Below are 22,202 nucleotides of genomic sequence, written 5' to 3'. Positions count from 1 at the left end.
GGAAGCTCCCTTTCGAAAGAACAGAGTGGTCTTTCAAAAGGGTACTTTTGCTGTGTAGTCGCATGCCTTTGAAAGGCTAGATTGATTGCTGTCATTTGATTTTTAGTCTTTTGAAAGAGGGCTCCCATGTACACAGATTTAGAATTTCCATGGCAGATGATATTTTCTGTTTAGAATAGCATTCATTCACTCCCTAAATCAATAACCTAGCCCCTCTGGCTCCATAAACTGTCCAAATATGTTTTCCCACAGTAGCAACAAAACACAAGTAAAGATGACAAGATACAAAAAGGTTTTTTCCCTTCTTTCAAGACTCACCTTGTAGTTGTTAGCCGGTTCACAGAATAACCACAACATTTATTCATGCATTAACCAGCTCTAGCTTTAAAACGGTGAAAGTGCTTTCTGCAACGTTGGGCAAGCCAGCCTGTTTGCTATACACACAGATCAGACAGTAAGTACCTTTTCCTGGATGTTCTCATCCCCATTTGCCAGGGCATAGTTATCATCTGGAGAATACTGTGATGTAGATGACGGGCTTTCTTTACAAAAAACATGCCAGCTGGGAAGCCTATTAAAACAAAACAAACGCAAAACAGGAATTAAAAATCCCAGTCCCACTTTAAATACACACATTAGCTCCCTCAACTTTATCTCTGTATCTTCCTATAAAATACCTGGATATAGTTTACAAAACATTTTTGTTACGCTACTAATATTCCTTTAGCAGTGCTAGAAAGCTCACTTTTATTTTAATAACTGATCTCACAGCAGGATGGACTAGGAAGTTAGCTCAGCAATGTACTTTATATTGACATGTATCATTAAGTGGAAGAGTCTACAGACCAAAATTCACTCATTTCTTGTGCAGTGCCATCAGTGTGCTTAGTAAACAGTACTTGGGCAACCTAGGATATTATAACCTAAACTAAACTTACAATAGTCAAAGTTTAAATTCCCTCAAGCCATTGGCCCATCAGGCTGAAATGGTTAAGGCACATCAGTTTCATAGCCAACAATAGACAAAGGAGTGATGTGAAAGCGTCTTTGACTACCTTAATCCATTGGATCAGGCACCCACTCTTCGGCTGGGTAAATCAGAAGTGGCTTTGCTGCATGAGACCAAGTGAGACTCGAACCCACAATCTTTAGGACTCTCAAAAACAAGAGTGTCATGACCCTCACAGAACAGAGAATTTTTCTAAGCTTTGGGATCCCAACCTGCTGTTTGAGAAAAGCTGTTCTAGTATCATGAATGAGTAGTACTTTATACACTCCAAAAAAAAAAAAAAGTACCATATATTCTCTCATTTCTGGAAGTACAAAAGAACAAGATAACTGTTCTGAGTCTCCCCACATCAACCTAGCAATGGGACATGATTTGACACAAACATGGTCGCCATTCAACTACTCTGTTTAGAAACATTACTTGCTCTATCTACATTGAATACAAGTAATATTTTAAAAAGCCATTAGATAGGCACATCAATACTAGATCAGACCCATGATCCCCCTAATTCAGTACAAACTTTCGATCAGAGTGACTTGCTTCAGGAGAAGCTGAAAGAAACCCCCCCTCATAGTCCACACATGGCATAATCTGCAAATGAATGTCTCACAGTAACTCCTAACCAAAGTTGATTTAGGACCTGAAGTCTGAGATTTAGTAATCTTTGCAAAATTTATTTGCATGAATTATTACAACTAGATATATTTTTATCTATATACAGTCCTTTGTGATTTGTTAAACCATTTGCCTCAATGGCATCCTGTGGCAATGAATTCTACAGTCAAATAATAAAGTACATCTACACAATGTGTAATTAGTTTTCTATCTGATGACCCCAATTTCATTGACTCCCCACTAACAAGTAATCCCTAACACTTTCCATTATAAAATACTTTCGTGATATTTGACAAACCTTCACACCAATGTGTTTGTAGCAGATGCTTGATATTTGGCAAGGAAAATGTCCTGGTGCCATAACAGCAGTTTTTCTTTGATTCAGGAAATTTTATTTTTTGCTGGAATAGAAACTGTTAATATCACTGACACTTTTCTGCCCTTCACATTCACAAGAAACATGTTGTCACTGTCTCAGAACAGACAGAATACGGCCAGGCCCACTCTATTGCCAAACCAGCAGCAGACATTGTATGGTGAAAACTGCCATAGTAGCTGTGTGCGCATACTGGAAAAGGGGGAGAAATGGGCCAGTTAGAATCTCCCACTCACTCACATCCAAAACCCAGCAGTCTGTTCCCACTCCACCACTTCTGGGAATAACCACCTCTGCCTGACAGCTATTTCAGTTAGTTCTTTAGCTCCAAATGTGGTAGTCCATGCTACACAGATTAACGTGTGGCATTTGTTCTATTTACGATGCGTAATGTGGGTTGTGAAATTTGCATGGAAGTGTTTTGGTTTTTTTCCATATAAAAAGGAAGTTAATGTTTTTGTAAATTTTATAGGGATTGCAAGATTTACAGTTGCCCAAACATTGCTCTTATTCCTTTTGTATGTAAATTATAATGCAGGCCTTAACTACACAGTACTTTTCTTTCCACAGGACCCTTGCCTCATGCTGGGCATGGGGGTGATACGCAAAGAAGAAGAATTAAAGTTGCACTGTTAAGTTTGACATTTACAAACCTGTTGGGTTTTTCAACCTTAAATTGTTTTAATCCTTTAATCATGTCCCTTTTATTCTTCTCTTTTGTGAACTAAGTACTCAAGGGCTGTGTCTACACATGCCACTTCTTCTGGAAGCAGCATGGTAATGAGCTGTCCAGAAGATATTAGAGAGGGGCAAATGTAAAGTTTCCACGCCCCGTTAGCATATGAGTACATGATTTGGGGACCAGAAGAAGCTCTTCTGGACTCAAAGTACATGTGCAGCCTCTTCTGGACTCTGAAGCATGTGCCCATATGCTAATTAGCATATGGGCACAAATATGCCTCATGAGGAAAATTTACATCCATGCCTCATTAGCATCTTCTGGATGGCTCATTACCATGCCGCTTCCAGAAGAAGCGGCACATGTAGACACAGCCCAGATGTTTATTCCCATGATCCTAATCACTGTCACCCTTCTCTGAACCCCCTCCAATTCTGTCATATCCTTTCTGTGATGGGTTGACCATGGGTTGACCAGTAGTCCACCCTTACCTAGTCTGTTGGGTGCAGTACTAATCTAATATAATCACATTCTGAGTTTTTCACCTCACTCCTTACATATCCCAACAATGTTTGCTTTTATGACTGCAGCTCCAGACTGAGTGAAGGCCTTCTGTGAGCTGTCCAGACTGACAAGTCCCTTTCTCATGAAAGGAAACATGCTAAACTTTTTTTAAACATGCGCATAAACCACTGCTTTGACACAAATAAGCCAGAGTAACTAAAAAGGAGTATATAAAGGAGTGATCACGATCAGATTAAGTTTTACAAATAACTTTTCATTTGTTTTGAGGACAAAGTTTATTCTAAAAACAGTATTAAAATCTTCCACAATAAGCTATACAAGAGTAAACAACTGATACAAGCAGTGTTTGAGTTACAGAAATCTAAAAATCTAAAAATACTATTGGTAAAATATTTACACCCCCAACTGTTGCTTCAATGTACACCATCACCAACCTCTAATTTTGACATTTCAGCTCTATTAATAACATTACAATTTTTAAATCAAGAATATCAAACAGGCTGACTCATTCTTCTGATTTGAAATTCAGGATAATCTTGCTCTGTTATTGCAAATATTCTCTATTTCCAAACTACACTGCCCCAGACAAGATTCTAAAGATAACCTAAAAAGACATGCAGAATACTGTTGTTAAATGGGCAGCTATTCTACCATCGTCCTGTTGCTAACCCCTTTCTTGGGCCACACCATCTGTTTCCTTTCTTGTCTTACCCAAAATTCTAGCCTATTGCCCCCTTATAAAAATTCTACTTTTAAGTATCATGTTAAACTGACTCGTATTAAACTGAGATATGTGCAACCTGTGTGTGTGCATCTTGGGGTTCTCCTGTACAGCACATCTATTTAGACAGTTCCTTAGTGTAAATGCCTCTTCAAGCATCAGCACTCTCTTTACCTTAGGAGGAACATGCCACACTATTGCTTACTATGTATTAATGAACACATACAGTAAACCCTCAAAATGTGTTACTTCAAGTTGCACTTAACTTGTTTACGCGAGTTACACAACTGAAAGCCACTCTGTGACTGTTTGCCCACCCAGCTGCCCCACTGGGGGAAGCTGGGCAAGCAGACAGCTGCAGCCACACAGCTTCTCCCTGGCTTCCCTCAGCTGTGGGAGCCAGGGAGAAGCTGCATCTGGCTCCCTGCCATTGGTGGAGCTGGGAAACTGACCAGCACTGGAGCAAGCAAACCGACCAGAGCTGGTGCCCTCATCAGTTTCCTGGCTCCTCCACATTGCACAGTAAATTTGACTTAAGCAGGGGTTGCAAGAATGTAACCCCCATGTAAACTGGGGGTCTACTGTATTTCCATGCTGACCAACGAGAAGCAAAACAGAACTTGTACTTGAGTGAGAAGAGTGAAAATAACTAACCAGTCTTTCAGATTACCTGGACATTACGGCTTTCTAGCAAACATTTAAGATTTTATCATTCCCTGTCCTTGCTATTATACACTTTTTTGTTGCATCAATATTTACCCCCATTCTCTGAATAGGTCACTGCTCCTAAGAATCTCTGACCTTGCAGAAGTTTTTATATGACAATTTAAGTTTGTTACAGATGATTTAATGACAGCAGCAACAGAAGCTATTTAAATCTGATAAAGAATAATCCAGCATTTTCATTGGTATATTTCTACACCTGACTTTCCTGGATGGTCTACTGGATTCCTAAGGTTAAAAAGAGATACAAGTTCAAGTCTTGGCTGCAAGCCCAAGCTTACAAAACAACAATTTGCCCTTCATTTGGCATGTGCTGTCCTCCGTTATAGAAGGGGAAGGAAAAATTATCTGCTCACCACTTTTGAGTAAAACAGTATACATTATGTTGTGAGTCAGCAGCATTCCAGCTTGGCGTCCATAACTAACCAACTGGTGCTTGAATGTTGTCTGTAAAAGTTAAGTGGCTTTGAAACTAATGTTGATCTAGCCAACTCTCCAGTTTGGGCTTAAAAAAACAAAACCAAACCAAAAAACAGCTTAATAAGTTCTCATTAAAGTCTTCTAAAAGATAACATTTATTCTTGCTACAGAAGACTGTATCTGAAGACATCATTAGAATGACAATAGCTTTTGGTAAAGGACCAAAATGAGTCAGCACCAAGTGAGTAGACAGTGGAAGAGGAAACTGGGTGAGAAGTAAACCGATTAGCCAGAAGTAAACTAAATCCATGTAAATGTAATTATCTGATGGCAGCATCCATGATGGCACAATGGAAATGCATGTTACATTCTATTACAGAACCTCCTCTGCAAAGAAATCCTTTTTAAAAAAAATCAAAGTTTTGGTTATTTTCCTATGCCAATGCATTCTCTCATCTACTCCGTTATATGAAACATGAACCACGCACCACCTAGTGACTGACAAAAAAGTGACTGACACTTCTCCTATCATAAAATGGCTTTATTTCTGGAAGCATATCAACTGGGAAAAAGCATGATCATGTAGACTTGGGTGATCCAGGGGACAGTGTGTACATAGATGCCTGGAAAGCCTTTGACAGGATCCCTCATCAGAGGCTCTTATGCAAAAACAGACAGTTGTGGGAGAAGAGAGACGGTCCTCTTTATGAATCAAGTAACTGGTTAAAAGATAGGAAACGAAAGGTCAGTTTTCACACTGGAAAGGCGCTAATAATAAGATCCCTCAAGGATCCAGAAGCTGGCTTTGATGCTTACACTACCCCCTTGCATCTACCACACTGGAGATTTTGTGCAAGTACATGCAAACACCAGGTGTACTATCAGCTGTGGAAAAAAAGCATAACTTTGTTTAAACTATTTTTAAAGCTCTTAAGAGCTCACCCATCAGCGTGGTCTTTAAAAAGTTAAAGTTATGCCTCAGTCACACCAGCCAGCATAGCTGTGGTGGCAGAAAGCTCACTCACACCTAAGTTACAAAACAGTTTCCTTACCTGTCAAAACAAAAAACAGTCAAGTAGCACTTTAAAAGACAAGCAAAATAGTTTATTAGGTGAGCTTTCATGGGACAGACCCACTTCTTCAGACCATAGCCAGACCAGACCAGACTCAATATTTAAGGCACAGAGAACCAAACACAGTAAGCAAGGAGGACAATCAGAAAAAGATAATCAAGGTGAGCAAATCAGAGAGTGGAGGGGTGGGGGGGAAGGTCAAGAATTAGATTAAGCCAAGTATGCAGACAAGCCCCTATAGTGACTCAAAGTTCCCATCACGATTTAAACCATGTGTTAATGTGCCAAATTTGAATATAAAAGCCAGCTCGGCTGCTTCCCTTTCCAGAACAGTGTGATAATTCTTCTTCAGTAACACACATACCTTTAGGTCATTGACAGAATGCCCCATTCCACTAAAATGTTGACTAACTGGTTTGTGGATCTGGAGTGTTTTGATGTCTGTTTTGTGCCCATTGACCCTTTGTCTAAGGGAGTTAGAAGTCTGCCCAATATACAAAGCATCTGGGCATTGTTGGCACATGATGGCATATATGATGTTTGCAGAGGAGCATGAGAAAGTGCCCGTGATTCTGTAACAGTGAGACAGTACTCTCAGAATCACGGGCACTTTCTCATGCTCCTCTACGAACATATATGCCATCATGTGCCAACAATGCCCAGATGCCCGTGATTCTGTGAGTAACCTGGTTAGGTCCAGTGATGGTATTTCCAGAGAAGATATGTGGACAAAGCTGGCAGCAGGCTTTGTTGCAGGGAAAGGTTCCAGGACTGGTGTTCCTGGGGTATAGACTGTGGCTGTTAGTGAGGATCCTCATGAGGTTGGGAGGTTGCCTGTAGGAGACAACAGGCACATCACCCAGGGCCTTCTGGAGGGTAGCATCTTGATTAAGGATAGGTTGTAGGTCTTTAATAATTCATTGCAGTGGTCTGAGTTGGAGGCTGCAGGTGATGATCAGTGGTGTTCTGTTCTTGGCTTTTTTTTCCTTACCTGGGGGAAGTTATGCTAAACCAAATACAGTGACAGCCATGATCTGCTTAGTATTGTCCGCAGAAAGAGAGAAATGCCTATCAACAGTGCCATTAACAGGATTCTAGCATCAACCTGTTGAGGATAAGAATTTGTCTGGAAAACCATTATAAAACTATGGTGTATAACGCCCAGACACTTTACCTGAAAGATGTATAATAAACTTCCTATTGGGAAATGACCTACTGTGATTTCTTATAGGCCTACCAAGTAGAAAAGCTTTTTGGCGGAAAAAAAAGGTTCCTTCATAAAGTGTGAAATCTTAGACATTCTTTTTATTAAACACTCTCCCAGATAATATTTTAATCTGATTACCATTAATGCTGATTTCTTAAATTTTTCCATCTTGGGAAATTAAGATTAGTAAATTTCATTTTTATGAACACTCAGTTTCATGTTTCTAATTCTCTTGTACTATACTAACACAATGCTACAGCACTCAAATCCTAATTAACCATTTTCTTTAGATTTTAAAAATATAGTAGTGTTTTCACTGACCTCAGGGTCAATAATATTTAGTTTTAAACTAAAAAAGCATTCTAGCCTGCATTCTCCAAAAGCCATTAACCTCTGCAAGCACATAACCATCAAGAGTGGAACTGGAAGTGTTTTACTCCAGACTAACAGTTATAACATCTTGTCCATTTCACAAGAAACACAAGTTTACTGAAAGAGAGATGAGGAATAAGACTAAAGCAGAAGTGTTTTTCCTTGAGCGTTTCATTTAAACAAAACCAAAAAAGCAGTTAAGGACAAGATTACAGTAGGCAGAATGAGCAGCAGCTTAAAGAATTAAGAATCAATAGCCACCTTCAAGGAAGGAAGGCTAAAGAAGATAAGAGTAAAAAGGCAGGAACTGAAAGGTAACATGTGTCTGCAATAGGCAGGGTCTCAGAGTGTTGAAGTAACTATAATTACAGGGTTGTGCTTTTGTTTAGGTAGAATTACATCTGACTTTACATAAACAAATTTGAAGTTTCTAGGAAAGACAAAGAGGTACTCATATAATTTTCAAAGACAAGCTCCTTTGTCAAAGGCTCCATACATCAGAAACTGTTTGTCCAATTCATTTCAAGTTACCATAAAAAACACGCACGAAACAGGCAAAATATGAACACAAATGACCTCCTTGAAGGATTTAGCATTGAATAAAAATAAAGCTTACACTGAAAACCTGCATTACTATTTTCAAATAATATTAGTTATATTAGATGTCAAGAGGTAAATTCAGATTCTAACAGTATGCAAATCCCTGGTTAAATTAAAGCATACTCATCTTTAGCTAGAGACAATGGGCGACTCCATAACAAAGTATTCTGTACACAGAACATGCATGTCACTTTTGACGTTAGCTGATGGAAACAGGTTTACAGTATATGAAACTTCACAAAAGGTATGTATTAAGTAATTTTATTTTAATTCATTAAACATTTTAGTTCTACAGTAAGTCTTATGAATGGATTTTAATGAAATACAAACTAAATCATGAACTCCAACACAATTTAAAATACAGGTTGAACCTAGCTAGTCCGGCGCCATCAGGTCCTGATCAGTGCTGAACAAGAGATTTTGCCAGACGATGGGAGGTCAATATGCTTTAGCACGTTGCCAATACTTTCACTGCTTATGGGGCTCTTAGAAGATATTTGGGGTAAATCAGAGCTAAACAACAGCACAGAACAGACAGCCAGGACTAGTGGCTGTAAACAAACAATGGAAAACTTAGCCAGCTGACCATTTGTCATGGGTGTGGCCAACTAAAATCATGCCCCATTACAGAGGCTGACCAACAAGGGAGTTATGAGACTGGCCCAAGCCTGAATATTCATACTGAAGTTTTAGAGCCCCGTGGCCCAAGCCAGTCAACTGACACAGGCCAGCCTCAAGTGTTTTAAATGTAGACATATTCAGAGAGCAGCAATGAACTCAGAGTGCATCCCTACTTCAGGACTTCTGCGAGGGAAGGGAAGAGCACAAAAGGCAAAGAGGAAAGATTGATGTGAGTTAGTTTCTGCCACCCTCTCTTCTAGTCACTGATGTATGGGAAGTAATTTCATCCCTAGTACAAGTGCAAAGAGGGACTTCCCTCATCTCTACAACTGGTCTTAGCTTGTAACAACTGACCCGCTAATGGAGAACTTGCACACTGTAGTAACCAGTTTGGCTGGGGGCAAGTTTGAACAGATGTGCAAGACAAAACTAGCAACGAACAACTGGTAGGCAGGCACTGCAGTGTATCCTCTTGGAATTTGGTGACTTGGTGCATCTCTATGACTGGCACCCCAGAAGGAAATTTGCACTGTATTAGCTCATCAAGATTTGAGGGTTCCACCCCCAATAGTTACTTCAGTTATGAAAGTCTGTAGTAAACAAGCAAATGTACAGATTCATGTAACCTTACAGATTTGTGCCAGTAAGATTGGCTGTTACTAAACAGACTAGAAAGCTAGGGAGGAAATTATTTTAGTTACATGTAACATGAAGGGTCATAAGTTTCCATCTGTCACAAGAAGGGAAGAATGAATTACCTCATATTTAGTAAACAGACCTGGGAGTTAGCACACCTGTGTTTTATTCCTGGCCATGCTACTGACCCTGAACAAGTTACTTCAGGCTTGCACATGCTAGGGATTTTGGCACAAATGGTGCAAGTGCACAGCACAGATACACAGACATACCTTCCTGAGTAACTCTCAAGAGGACAAAAGCTGCGTTTTCTGCTGGTGTAGCACAACTACAGTGCGGATGCCTGTACTAGCAGAGCTACACCAGGACCAAAATCCCTAATGTGGAAAAGTCTCTAGGTTCTCTGTGCTTTGTTTTTCTTAACCCACATCTGTGAAATGGGATAATACCTGCTTCATAATGATTTGTAAAGATAAACTGATGTGAAGAATTTTGAGATTCTGGGATGAAAAATGCAACAGAAGTGCAGATTACAGCAGTCATTCATCAAACCCAGGTCCAATGTTACTCCTGAAAATGCTATTCGTAGTAAACAAAAGCTGGATTCAAGAAAATTTATACCATTTCCTTTAGTATTTAAACAGTTATCAAAGACAGTTGGAACTCAAAGTAGCAAATGCTACATAACTATGCATCTAAGAACCCCAAGGGACCTGCAAGCTTCTGGGTTCTGGGGCAGCACCATTTATTAGCTCTGCAGAAAATCAAACTATTAGGCGTTAAGTTCAGCACAATACACACTGAATGCTTTCAGAGGTGACCACAGTCCAAACAAAAGGGTCAAAAAGTGATGATTTCTGAACACAAATCACCCTTCACTCATTTCCCACATTCCTCAGGACTGTTCTATAATCAGAACTCTGACCCATACCAACATACATATTTTTAGAAGACTGAATTCCTAAAGCTTAATTCCTTAATGCTGCCTTTGATTACTGATAAGATCTGGAAGCCTAGTATCAAAAGTCATTATCTAAAATCATTCAAAATATCCTGTTGTCATCAGTTACCAGGAACAGTATGCCCTTGATTCAGTTTTGTTTTTAGAAAGATGTGGTTTCTCAGTATTTTAGCAGTATTTTCTGAGTCTTGCCTCGCAGCTTTATGTCCAGACAAAGTTCTAAAACATAAGAATTTCATCCCCCAAAATGCAAGAAAATTAATGATAATCCTAGTTTATTTGCTGGCCCATAGATTATGGACCTCTATTGCTCCCCGAGTTTTTAAGAAAGAAAACAGTTGTATTTTTAAGAGACAAACAACCTAATTAAAAAAAGCATGCTTATAGGATCACAAATGTAAAATTAGGCAGAGACAGTCAAAACAGCCAACTTAAAAGAAATACAGTATTATCAAAGGTGAGACTTTTCTAGATACTTCTAGGTTTCTTAGAACATGTGGATAGTAATGGGTAAACACAATTTCAACTAAAATTTAATTTGGTTCAAACGCTAGAATCATCTAGCTGACCCTAGAGAACTAAACTAGCCCACGATGAGACTGACAGACATTCTGAATCTTACGGCCACATCTATCGGGGCTAAAAGGTAATATAACCATGGTAACAGAAATAAAAAAGTAAAATCCTCCCTGGTTTCTTTTGTATATTTGCTCCCTTGTGGTAGGCTATTCATTATTTCTACAGGGGAAGGAAGAAGTTATGCCATGACAGTGTAGGTTTTTCATGGAGAAAGAATGTTAATGATTAGGAAACGTGACTTAAGATCGCAAGACATTCCATAAGAACTCAGGGACAAACTTGAAATCTTGTCACTTTTCTTAAAGTTAAAATTGGTGTCACTTTAATATTAAGAGACTTTGGTGGCTGCTAGGAAACGAGAGTTGGCATTCTTGAATGTCTTACCCATCAAGTGGTCATAACACACCACTGACACTGGTGTATAGCTTCAGTATGCGCTCAATAGAGCACCGGTTCCCAAGCTTTTCGGCATCACACGCCCCTTTTGATTTCTGAGAAACCCTCATGCCCTGCCGCCTCCTCTTTACCATCATCTAACCCCCTTTATTTCAAATTTATGAACTGAATTTTTTGTTAAACACAAAAGCTTGCTACAAAAATGTTATTTAAAATTAAAAATAAGCACAAATAATTTTTCTTGGCCCCTTGTGGTTGCCTGGTGCAGCCCCAGCTGGCCAACTGCCTAAACCCTGTGCCAGCCCCCAGAGCTGCCGGCACCAGCTGCCTGCCCACCTGAGACCTGTGCTGCCAGAGCCACCTGCAGAAGCCCCTTGCCACTGGGGACAGCTGCCTGCTCGCCTGCCAGCCACCAGGGCCAGCCATCCACCTGCCCGCTTGGCTGTCCAAGCTTCGTACTTCCAGGACCATTCGCCTGCCCACCTGCCACCCCACCCCACTGCAGCCATGGGCCAGCCACCTGAGCCACCTGCCACCAGGGCCAGCCAGCCAGCCAGCCACCATCCTGAGCTGCCCGAGCCCCACAGTGCCGGGGCCGGCCACTCACCTGAACCTCTCCCTGCCCTCCCAGAAAGCCAGGCACCCTCAGCTCCCCATCTAACCCCATCCTCCTCCTCCTCCCCTCCCCCACACCCACACCCACTTTCATTTGCTGAAGGCAGCCAGCTCCATGTGGGTCTTTGCCGGCTGCCTGCTTGTTCACAGAGGCTGCTCTATGTCACCCACATAAAATGGCAGGGGCTGAGAGCCAGAAGCAAAGGCTGGCTTTTTCTTTGGGTGGGAGGAATGATGGGGTGGGGCTAGGTTGCTTTGTTCCCCCCCCCCCAAAGAATTTCTTCACAAACCCCCAGTTTGGGAAACCATGCTGTACAGAGTTAATAGGAGTAGAGATTTATTTCTCAACTTTTCACGCCTGAGGAGTTGTGAGCCGGAAAAAGTTGTCCTGACATTCTGCGCAGTGTTTTAGTTTCTACTGTTGCTCATCCACCACCTTCTACCAACAGAATGTTCACTTCAGAGAAATATTTTTTTAAAATGAGAGGTGTATGTAATCTTATTTCCTTACCACATGTAGACCAGTGGTTCTCAACCTGTGGCCAATGTCATATCCACACAGGCATACAGCTAGTATTGAATGAAGCCCAGATAACAGAATTGTAAGTAGTCTAGATCGGGGTGAGCCCCCTTAGGGGGATGCGAAATTTCAAAAGGAGGGGCCCAGCATGACTGGCTGCTGGGTCTCAGGCTTATCCATTTCATTAGAAATGTTGAAATATGTTACTGTTTGTGTGTGTGTTCATATCTATATGCCAATTAACAATGTTTTTACATTCTACGGACTTATTTGTACACATGCGGAAAGAAGGGTTTTTTTCATATAACCCTAACCAAAATTTCTGTTGGTTTGGGTTACATTAGACAGATTGGGAGAGGGCCTGCTAATCACAGGGACAAAGAGAGGGGTCCAGCATAAAAAGTCTGTGCACCCCCAGTCTAGATCAGTGGTTTGTAACCTATTTAATAGGAGACACCATGAAGAATGTTGGAGCAGACTGAGATAGTAAAAAGAGTCAGCAAATTTGCTGCTGAAGTTGATAAAAAACTACAGTACAGCCTCCAAGACAGAAATAGTGACTGACAGAAGAATTTGTCCATCCTAGAATGCTTTAGCAACAATAAAAGAACAAAACTCTCCAAATTCCACCAAGCTAAAATCTAATGGAATTTAACAGCTGCATGAATTATACCAAAACAGCACATTTCTTTTCAGTAATCTGCAGAACTTGTCACTCTTACCACCAAGAGGAAGGGATCCTAACTTTTCTTATTAGTCTACCATGAACAGATAGAAGTTGTGATCTTTTGCATAATAGATACTAAACAAAACAGCTAGTTGTATTCTTAAAAAATGCAGGCAAATTAATGGAATATGTCATCCTCTGTTAACTAATTTCATCTTTGGGACACTTCACTTGTTATCAGCGCCAAAAGTGACACTGAGGAGATTAATGCATGGACACAATAAAGGAAGAAGTTATTCTGCTTTTCTTAAGTATTTCATTATTTGATGGGTAACAAGTCCTGTGGGAAACTTTACACTACAGTTTTGCTAAATAGGCCAAATCTATGTGTGCAAAGCTAAGGGTAACAATCTTCGAAAGTGGCATCTAACAATTATCTTCCCACACCTTCAAATATTTGCTAGACTTTTGCTGAATTGTCCCTTACCTTATTCCCCACCTTCACACATTAAAAAAAAGGGATGAGCCGAAAGACTTGTGCTAGCTTAAAGCATTTCTATTTCTACAGTTTGCCCGAGTGCTTTCTGGTACAGTTCCCAATGCTGATCGTGCCCTTGACTGCACAGGCTGGCTGCCATACCCTAGGGAAACTGCAATTCAAAGAGTTACCTATGAGGCTACCCATGGGAAGTTAACTATAGGACTGGATCATCATCATACCATACTGTCCAGTTATAAATACTGTTCATTTATGTAAGCAACAAAATGTTTACATTTCATGATGAAGCACTGTGCACCTCTTGCACCAGTGTTGAGAGTGTTCCTTCTTGCCCTTTCAATTCTCTAAAAGGTTAGTAGTTTAAGAAGAGGACCCCCCTCTACAGTTCTAATACAAAACTGTTATGGGGGTAGGGGGTGTTCTTAAGATTTTTCAAAAAGTCAAGCTCGACGGTCTAAGAAATAATTTGTTTCTAAAAAAGATTCCAGCACCACTAGTTAGCCTTAAAAAAAAAAAAAGCAACCAAAATTAAGTAAATTTCAGAGGGAAAAGGAAAGCAATGAGATCCACTGCCAGTAACGTCCAAGAACTCACACTGACTGCCTCTGTCTACAAAGTTGACTGGTAGCAAAAATATATTCAGAGCAAGATTCTCCTAATTCAGCACAAGTTTGCAACATCTTTAAAAACTTCTAACAAATCTCTTCTTTTGTGCCATTATGTGAAGAGACTACAGAGTGACACTTCTCTGGCAGCTATGTGAAATGTGACAAGCAAGCAATTATTTATGCCCTGTAATTATTTATGCAGTTGGAAAGGCAGATGGGTAAACATCTCGTGTCTAAATTCTTTCACTTTCTCTTAATAGTCAATAAAATCCCAGATGGGGTGTACATTTACCACCTCCCTTTACCACTTTCAGTAAACCTCCATCAATGCCTTTCTGCATGTATTACTGTTTGCAGCTCAAAAATTATTTCATCTTCCTTTTCGATACCTGGACTGGCTTGCTGCTTTTTTAAACTGTGTCAAGAAAATCTCCGGCATCAGTGCTGGTCCTTGGGCCTTTGGTTGCGATATGCTGACTTCCAATATTTATTTCCATTTCAGCTCACTTTTTGCTCTGGATGAATATCATTGTGGTAACCATGTCCTTTGGCAGGCCTAGCATGTCTTCTGCATGGCCTGCATGTAAAGAACTTTGTGATCCAGTGACACCACCATCCTCTCAGGCACATAACTTTAGTGTCATCTCCAACTCTGCTGCCTTTCTAGACAACACATTTAGGCCATTTCAAATTATTGCAGTTTCTTTCTCTAACGTTTTTGAAATGTGTTTTTTTCTAAATTCGTATGACAAACTTTCATCCAAGTTATAACAGAGAGCAATGGCACTTAAAAACAGCAGAAGAGTTTCTGCCTCAAAAATTTAGAGCAAGATGCCAGAGTGGGAATAACAGAAGTCAAGACTAATTGCAAGACCACATTACCAGACCACATATATACACAGCTTTTTAAAATAATAAATGTAAGGTGCTCCTCTGAGTCTGTTGCATGGCCATTATCAGTTGGCACCTTATGATAAGAATAGCAGCAGAAGAGGAACTTAAGGACTTGGAAGGAAATGGAAGAGAGTGCACTCCATGCATAAAGAGAAAGCACAAGGTGCACGTGGGGGGGTGAGGGAAGCAGCTGACATCACTGATACATGTCAGGATGCGACACAAACATTTGAAGATCAGACAGGCTACGTTATCCAGAACTTTAAAATTTAAAGACAAAAAAGATTTGATACAATGAAGAGGGTAACAATCAGAATGATAAAACAGAGTATTGGAGCTGTGGTGTGTGGGAGCACGAGCACCTGGTGGCCGGGCCTCACTCGCAAGGCAGAATGACCATACACTCCATCTTGGAATGCTATCATACAGCGGCGGGAAGGTCTGAAGTCAGGCCAGGAGAAAGAAATCAGAAAGTTGACAAGTAGTTGGAGAGTCCCCAAAGAGAACATCCTGACAAGCAGATAGTAAGCCCCCAAAGAGAACAGCTGGGGCTAGTAGCTGGAAGCCCCCCAAAGAGAACATCTTGGTTGTACAACATCAGAGGGTCTCAGGGGAGGTTCAGAAAAAGACCAAGGACAGAGGAAATCTTGTAACATGTTCTAACAGGCCGGGAGGATAGAAAGCCCAAATTAGGTAACAAACGCTTTAATTGGCCAGGTATCGAACCCCCAAGTAAGAAACAATATAAAAGGTGATTTAACAGGAATAAGGGTGTGGGCTCCTGGACACAAGGCGGAGGCTAGCAACTTCCAGTCCAGACAGCAGACCCCGGCCTGATCACCCGGACGTCACCACCACGAAAGGTCCCAACCAAGCCGTATCTCTGACTTGAAGGGCCGCTGTAACGTAGTTATTGGTGAGATGTGGGAGCATTGGATGTTATTGGTAAGTCACATGTAATTATATATAGTTATATGTAACCTAGTATTTAGCTTATGCCAAATAAATAACTATCTATATATATATATATAACAAGTGTTAAGTAATTGTAGTTACAAATAAATAAATAAATCACTATTGGTAAATACCACTAGCTGGTCTAGCTGGGTCTGTATAGAGAATTATTGGGACTTAGAACAGCCACAGGGCATTGTGGTGTTCACAATCGGAGTGTTATTGTTTCTGGTACTCATAATACTGTGGAAACCTAGGTTTTAAAGTAAATACACTAAATCACATATTGCTGCTACACTATATCAGGCTGCTATAAAGGTGGGGTGGTTGGTCCTGGGCCACCCGACTCCCCCCGCTGTATCACACCCCACGTGCACCCACGGGACCCGGAGTAGGTCGGCACATCGTCATGGTGTACGCGAAAAGTAAGGGGGCACACAGCACAAAGTGGCTGTCAGGAAAGCCAGAGAGAAAGAGGCTGAGACAGTATCCTGGACGGAAGATCCAGGCCTCAATGAAAGTTTCAGTCATACCAATTTAGAAGAAAACACAGATTTCAAGAGCATTAGAGAAAAACTGCAAGAATTTGAAATGGCCTAAATGTGTTGTCTAGAAAGGCAGCAGAGTTGGAGATGACACTAAAATTATGTGCCTGAGAGGATGGTGGTGTCACTGGATCACAAAGTTCTTTACATGCAGGCCATGCAGAAAACATGCTAGGCCTGCCAAAGGACATGGTTACCACAATGATATTCATCCAGAGCAAAAAGTGACCTGAAATGGAAGTAAATATTGGAAGTCAGCATATCGCAACAAAAGGCCAGAGGACCAGCACTGATGCTGGAGATTTTCCTGACAGTTTAAAAAAGCAGCAAACCCGTCCTGGTATCGAAAAGTTTGAGGAACATTGCTCTAAATCACTCCCATGAATCCAACACAGTCCACAGGGGGTGATGATCCCTGTGACCTCGTGCACCCAAGGAGTGAGAGAAGAGATACCTTCCCATGCATACTGCGTACTTCCCAAAGATTTTAAGTCACTTTGTAAGCCATTAAAGCTCAGCCCTGGCTGCAACAGAAACAATCCCACTCTGTGATTAGACAAGGTCTGCCTTCCTAAAAGTCTTGCCAAACCACACTAGACCTGCTTCCCCTCCTAGTGTGAATCCAACAGATAGGAGAGTTGATTAATGGACCTTGCTTTATATAATTGCAGCCTCCCCCTGAATAGTGAAAGCACCTGTCCACTGGAGTGTTATGGGGGGGGACACAGAACCTGGTTGGAAGTAGTATCCCAGTCTGCGGTAGGGGAGACTGACTAGACCACCACCTCATCTGGAAACACAGGTGACTGGGAGCAGAAGACCCAACCACTCACAACACAAAAGGAGGGGAAGCCACCCCTCAAAACCCAGGGCTATGGGGGTTTCAAGGGAGTGGGAAAGCCCACCAAATACAGCTCAGGGGAACACACTCCCAATTCCCCATCACACAACCCAGGTGGGGGAGGACAACCCCCATATCCAGGGCTGCAGAGCCCTACAGGAGTAACAGAGGCCGCCACAAGCAGCACAGAAGACATTTCCAATCCCCAAGGCTAACAGGCCACAGAAAAATCGCAGGAAGCCCAACACTCAGTACAGATGAAGCAGAGCACACCACCCATAACTAGATGTATAGCGCCCCACTGAAGTTTGGGAGAACACCCCCCCACATACACAAGGCTGCAGGGCTCATTGGAGTCGAGGAACCTGCCATACACCGCAGGTGGAGGAGGGCACCCACATACTTAGAGCTATATGGAGTCAATGGACAGCACAGGTGAGAAAGAGCACCCTGTCATACATAGGGCTATAGGCCCCATTGGAGCAGGGGCATGGAGGAGCCATGCACAGCATAGGGGAGGACCCTCCCCATACCCTGGGCTATAGAGCTCACTGAAGTAACTGAGCCTGCTGTGTACAGCAAGGGTAGTGGGAAGGGGAAGAGGGGCAATCCCATACCTGGGCAATATAGAGTCCCACTGGAGCAGGCAGGAGGGTACCCCCATACCCAGACTACAGGGTCCCACTGGAGCGGGCAGGGGTGGGGAAGGAGGGCACCCCCATACCCAGGTACAGGGCCCCCCTGGAGCAGGCAGGGGTGGGGAAGGAGGGCACCCCCCTACCCAGACTACAGGGCCCCACTGGAGCAGGCAGGGGTGGGGAAGGAGGACACCCCCATACCCGGGTACAGGGCCCCACTGGAGTAGGCAGGGTGGGGAAGGAGGGCACCCCCATACCTGGGTACAGGGCCCCCCTGGAGCAGGCGGGGGTGGGGAAGGAGGGCACCCCCATACCCGGGTACAGGGCCCCCCTGGAGCAGGCGGGGGTGGGGAAGGAGGGCACCCCCATACCTGGGCTACAGGGCCCCCCTGGAGCAGGCGGGGGTGGGGAAGGAGGGCACCCCCCTACCCGGGTACAGGGCCCCCCTGGAGCGGGCGGGAGGGGGAAGGAGGGCACCCCCATACCCGGGCTCAGGGCCCCACCGGAGCAGGCGGGGGAGGGGAAGGAGGGCACCCCCATACCCGGGCTCAGGGCCCCACCGGAGCGGGTGGGGGAGGGGAAGGAGGGCACCCCCATACCTGGGCTACAGGGCCCCCCTGGAGCAGGCGGGGGTGGGGAAGGAGGGCACCCCCCTACCCGGGTACAGGGCCCCCCTGGAGCGGGCGGGAGGGGAAAGGAGGGCACCCCCCTACCCGGGCTCAGGGCCCCCCTGGAGCGGGCGGGAGGGGAAAGGAGGGCACCCCCATACCCGGGCTCAGGGCCCCACCGGAGCAGGCGGGGGAGGGGAAGGAGGGCACCCCCATACCCGGGCTCAGGGCCCCACCGGAGCAGGCGGGGGAGGGGAAGGAGGGCACCCCCATACCCGGGCTCAGGGCCCCACCGGAGCGGGCGGGGGAGGGGAAGGAGGGCACCCCCATACCCGGGTACAGGGCCCCACCGGAGCAGGCGGGGGAGGGGAAGGAGGGCACCCCCATACCCGGGCTCAGGGCCCCACCGGAGCGGGCGGGAGGGGGAAGGAGGGCACCCCCATACCCGGGCTCAGGGCCCCACCGGAGCGGGCGGGGGAGGGGAAGGAGGGCACCCCCCTACCCGGGCTCAGGGCCCCCCTGGAGCGGGCGGGGGAGGGGAAGGAGGGCACCCCCATACCCGGGCTCAGGGCCCCACCGGAGCAGGCGGGGGAGGGGGAAGGAGGGCACCCCCATACCCGGGCTCAGGGCCCCACCGGAGCGGGCGGGGGAGGGGAAGGAGGGCACCCCCATACCCGGGCTCAGGGCCCCACCGGAGCGGGCGGGAGGGGGAAGGAGGGCACCCCCATACCCGGGCTCAGGGCCCCACCGGAGCAGGCGGGGGAGGGGGAAGGAGGGCACCCCCATACCCGGGCTCAGGGCCCCACCGGAGCGGGCGGGGGAGGGGAAGGAGGGCACCCCCATACCCGGGCTCAGGGCCCCACCGGAGCGGGCGGGGGAGGGGAAGGAGAGCACCCCCATACCCGGGCTCAGGGCCCCACCGGAGCAGGCGGGGGAGGGGAAGGAGGGCACCCCCATACCCGGGCTCAGGGCCCCACCGGAGCAGGCAGGGGGCACCTCACACGCCAGGTGCGACCCCCCAGGCCGCACTGGCGAAGGGGCTCGGGAAGAGGGAGGCACAGCTCCCCGCCGGCCCCCCCCGCTAGATCCTCCTCTCTCCCCGGGCCCGGCGCGGCCGCCACTCACCAGAGGAGCGAGCAGAAGAGGAGGCAGGAGCCCAGCACCAGGAGCCGGCGCGGCGGCTTCCTCATCGTCTCCCGCTTCTGCCTCCCCCGGCCGGGAGGCGGCGGCGCATCGTCCCGCCGGCGGCCGAGGGGGATGGGGGCGGGCGGCCCGGAGCGCCCTGCGGAGGCGAAGCGCGGGGGCTTGGTCGCTGCCCCGGCGCGAGGCGATCCCCAGCGCGAGCGCAGCCGTTACCCGCCCCTCCCCCCGCCTTCACGCGCTGAGCTGGAAGGAGACGCGTCACCCCCCGCACGGAAACCACGCCCCCATCCGTCGCTAGGACACAGTGGGGCCTGCGCATTCGTTGGCTTTCTCCCTCCCTTCACCGCGGTTGGCTCGCCGGGGCCTCCTCGATCCAATCCCCAGCTCTCAGTCGGACCTCTCATTGTGATTGGGCTATACAACAGAGGGGCCTCTTTGAGGGCCGTTGCACCCTGGGAATTGTAGTCTTCTCTCAGCATCCCGCCCTCTCGGAGACGAGCGAAGCTGTGGTGCCCTCACGAAAGCCTGCATCCATCTGACCGCCTTTAGTGGAATGAATAGTAGGAGAGACCATAAAAATACACGAAAATGATCCACTGTCATTAAAATAAATTAACATCAGACACTTCCTAAGTGAATAGCGGTTGGCCGAAATATCGTCTTACTTATATTCAGGCTTTCTGTAGGAATGGCCCCTAGAAATCTGAGTCCTGATTGGAGGGAGCTCAGGTCGCGGCAGGCGAGAGCGCCTGTCTGGATCTACTCAAAACTACAACTCCCAGCACGCATCGCTGCAGCCCTCACGCTGACAACCATTGGCCAAGGTCCTCGGTGCACGCTAGGAGATGTAGTTTCTGCTGCCCTTGATGGTCCTGTTACAGGGGAGAGGAATGTTTTACCCAGCCCAGCCCAGCCCGTATTTGGCCTAGGGTGGCCAGCTCCTCTGGGTGGACCAAATGGCAGTGGTGGCAACGGCCTCTAGTGTGAGAGAGTTGGCACTTCCCACTTAAACTCAATTTTACAGATGGGGAAACTGAGGCACGGGGTGGGGCAGCGAGTCACCCAGAAGGCCGGAGGCGGAGCTGAAAGGAGAGCTGCTGTCTCCTGTGTGCCCGGCCCTGCGCTAGCCCTGACATGCTGCCTAGTAAGACACTCTCGAGCTGCAGAGGTTGGGGGCTTGGACCCTTGTCTGACCCCTTCCTCTGGTGGCAGCAGCAGGCTGGCTGATGGTCCGGGAGCCCAGGAGAGGGAGTGTAGATCTGGCTCCATCTGTCAAGGTGACCACAAGCCTCACTTCCACAGGGGAGTGGAAAGCCCAGTGCTGCCTCCCTGCAGTGATACCAAAGCACAGGGCTGAGCCCCTGCTGCCGCACTGGAAATAAGGTGCACAGTTTTAACAGTGAGAGACATACACCATTGGAACAATTTCCCAAGCATCATGGCGGGTCTCCAACGCTGACCCTTAGAAATCAAGATTGGATTATTTTGGCCTGTGTCATGTAGGAGGTCAGGCTGGATGATGCCAGTGGTCCTCTCCTGGCCGCCCCTGTGCGATCCCTCTTGGTCCACACTTTTCTTCACCATCCTTCCTCCTCCTCTGTATGACTCCTTATAGTAGCTTCTCCTCCCTCTTCCAATCCCTTGTGTTATCCCAGCCTTCCTCCTTCTTCGTGCAAGCTCTGAGTGACAGTGCCTTATCCTCATGGTCTCTCACAATCCCACCTCTGTGTAATCCTTCTCAATCCCTCATTCTCCTCATCCTCCTCCACGCGATACCTCCTTGCAATGCCTCACTGTCCTTCCTTCTCCGTATGATCCCTCCCTTTCCTGCCTTCATGTGATTTCCCTGTGGTATCCTCCTCCTTCCATGTGAGGCATTTCTGTCTCTCCTGCTCCTCCTCCTTGGAATGCCTCACTGTCCCTGCCCTGTGTGAGGCTTTGCTCTCCCTTCTCATCCTCCTCCATATGCTCCATCACAGCCCTGCCCGCTCCCCCATGCAGTCTCTCATATTGCTGCTCCCAGTCCCCTCTTCTGTGCCATCCCACATCCTACCTCCTTTTCCTTCCCCTCATCATCTTTCATGCTCCCTGGTGGTCCCTTTTCCTCAGTGCAGTCCTTGGTGATACTCATGAGGGCCTCATAGTCCTGCTTCTTCC

General features: G+C 45.8%; 1 protein-coding gene across 1 annotated transcript in view; it reads right to left on the bottom strand.

Moving 5' to 3' along the window:
• Window positions 1-20,265, bottom strand: part of SUCO (SUN domain containing ossification factor) — a 76,867-nt gene extending 56,602 nt beyond the window's left edge. The window contains exons 1-2 of the mRNA XM_075002951.1: window positions 20,028-20,265; window positions 463-571 (exon numbers count right to left, since the gene is read on the bottom strand). Of these exons, the coding sequence (XP_074859052.1) occupies window positions 463-571; window positions 20,028-20,092 (174 nt within the window). The 5' untranslated portion in view covers window positions 20,093-20,265. The remainder of the gene's footprint in view (window positions 1-462; window positions 572-20,027) is intronic.
• Between the last annotated feature and the right edge of the window lie 1,937 nt (window positions 20,266-22,202).

The sequence above is a fragment of the Carettochelys insculpta genome, chromosome 9, assembly GCF_033958435.1.
Source record: "Carettochelys insculpta isolate YL-2023 chromosome 9, ASM3395843v1, whole genome shotgun sequence".
NCBI lineage: Eukaryota > Metazoa > Chordata > Testudines > Carettochelyidae > Carettochelys > Carettochelys insculpta.
Note: the sequence above shows the minus strand (reverse complement) of the source record. Positions and strands in the feature narration are given on the sequence as shown.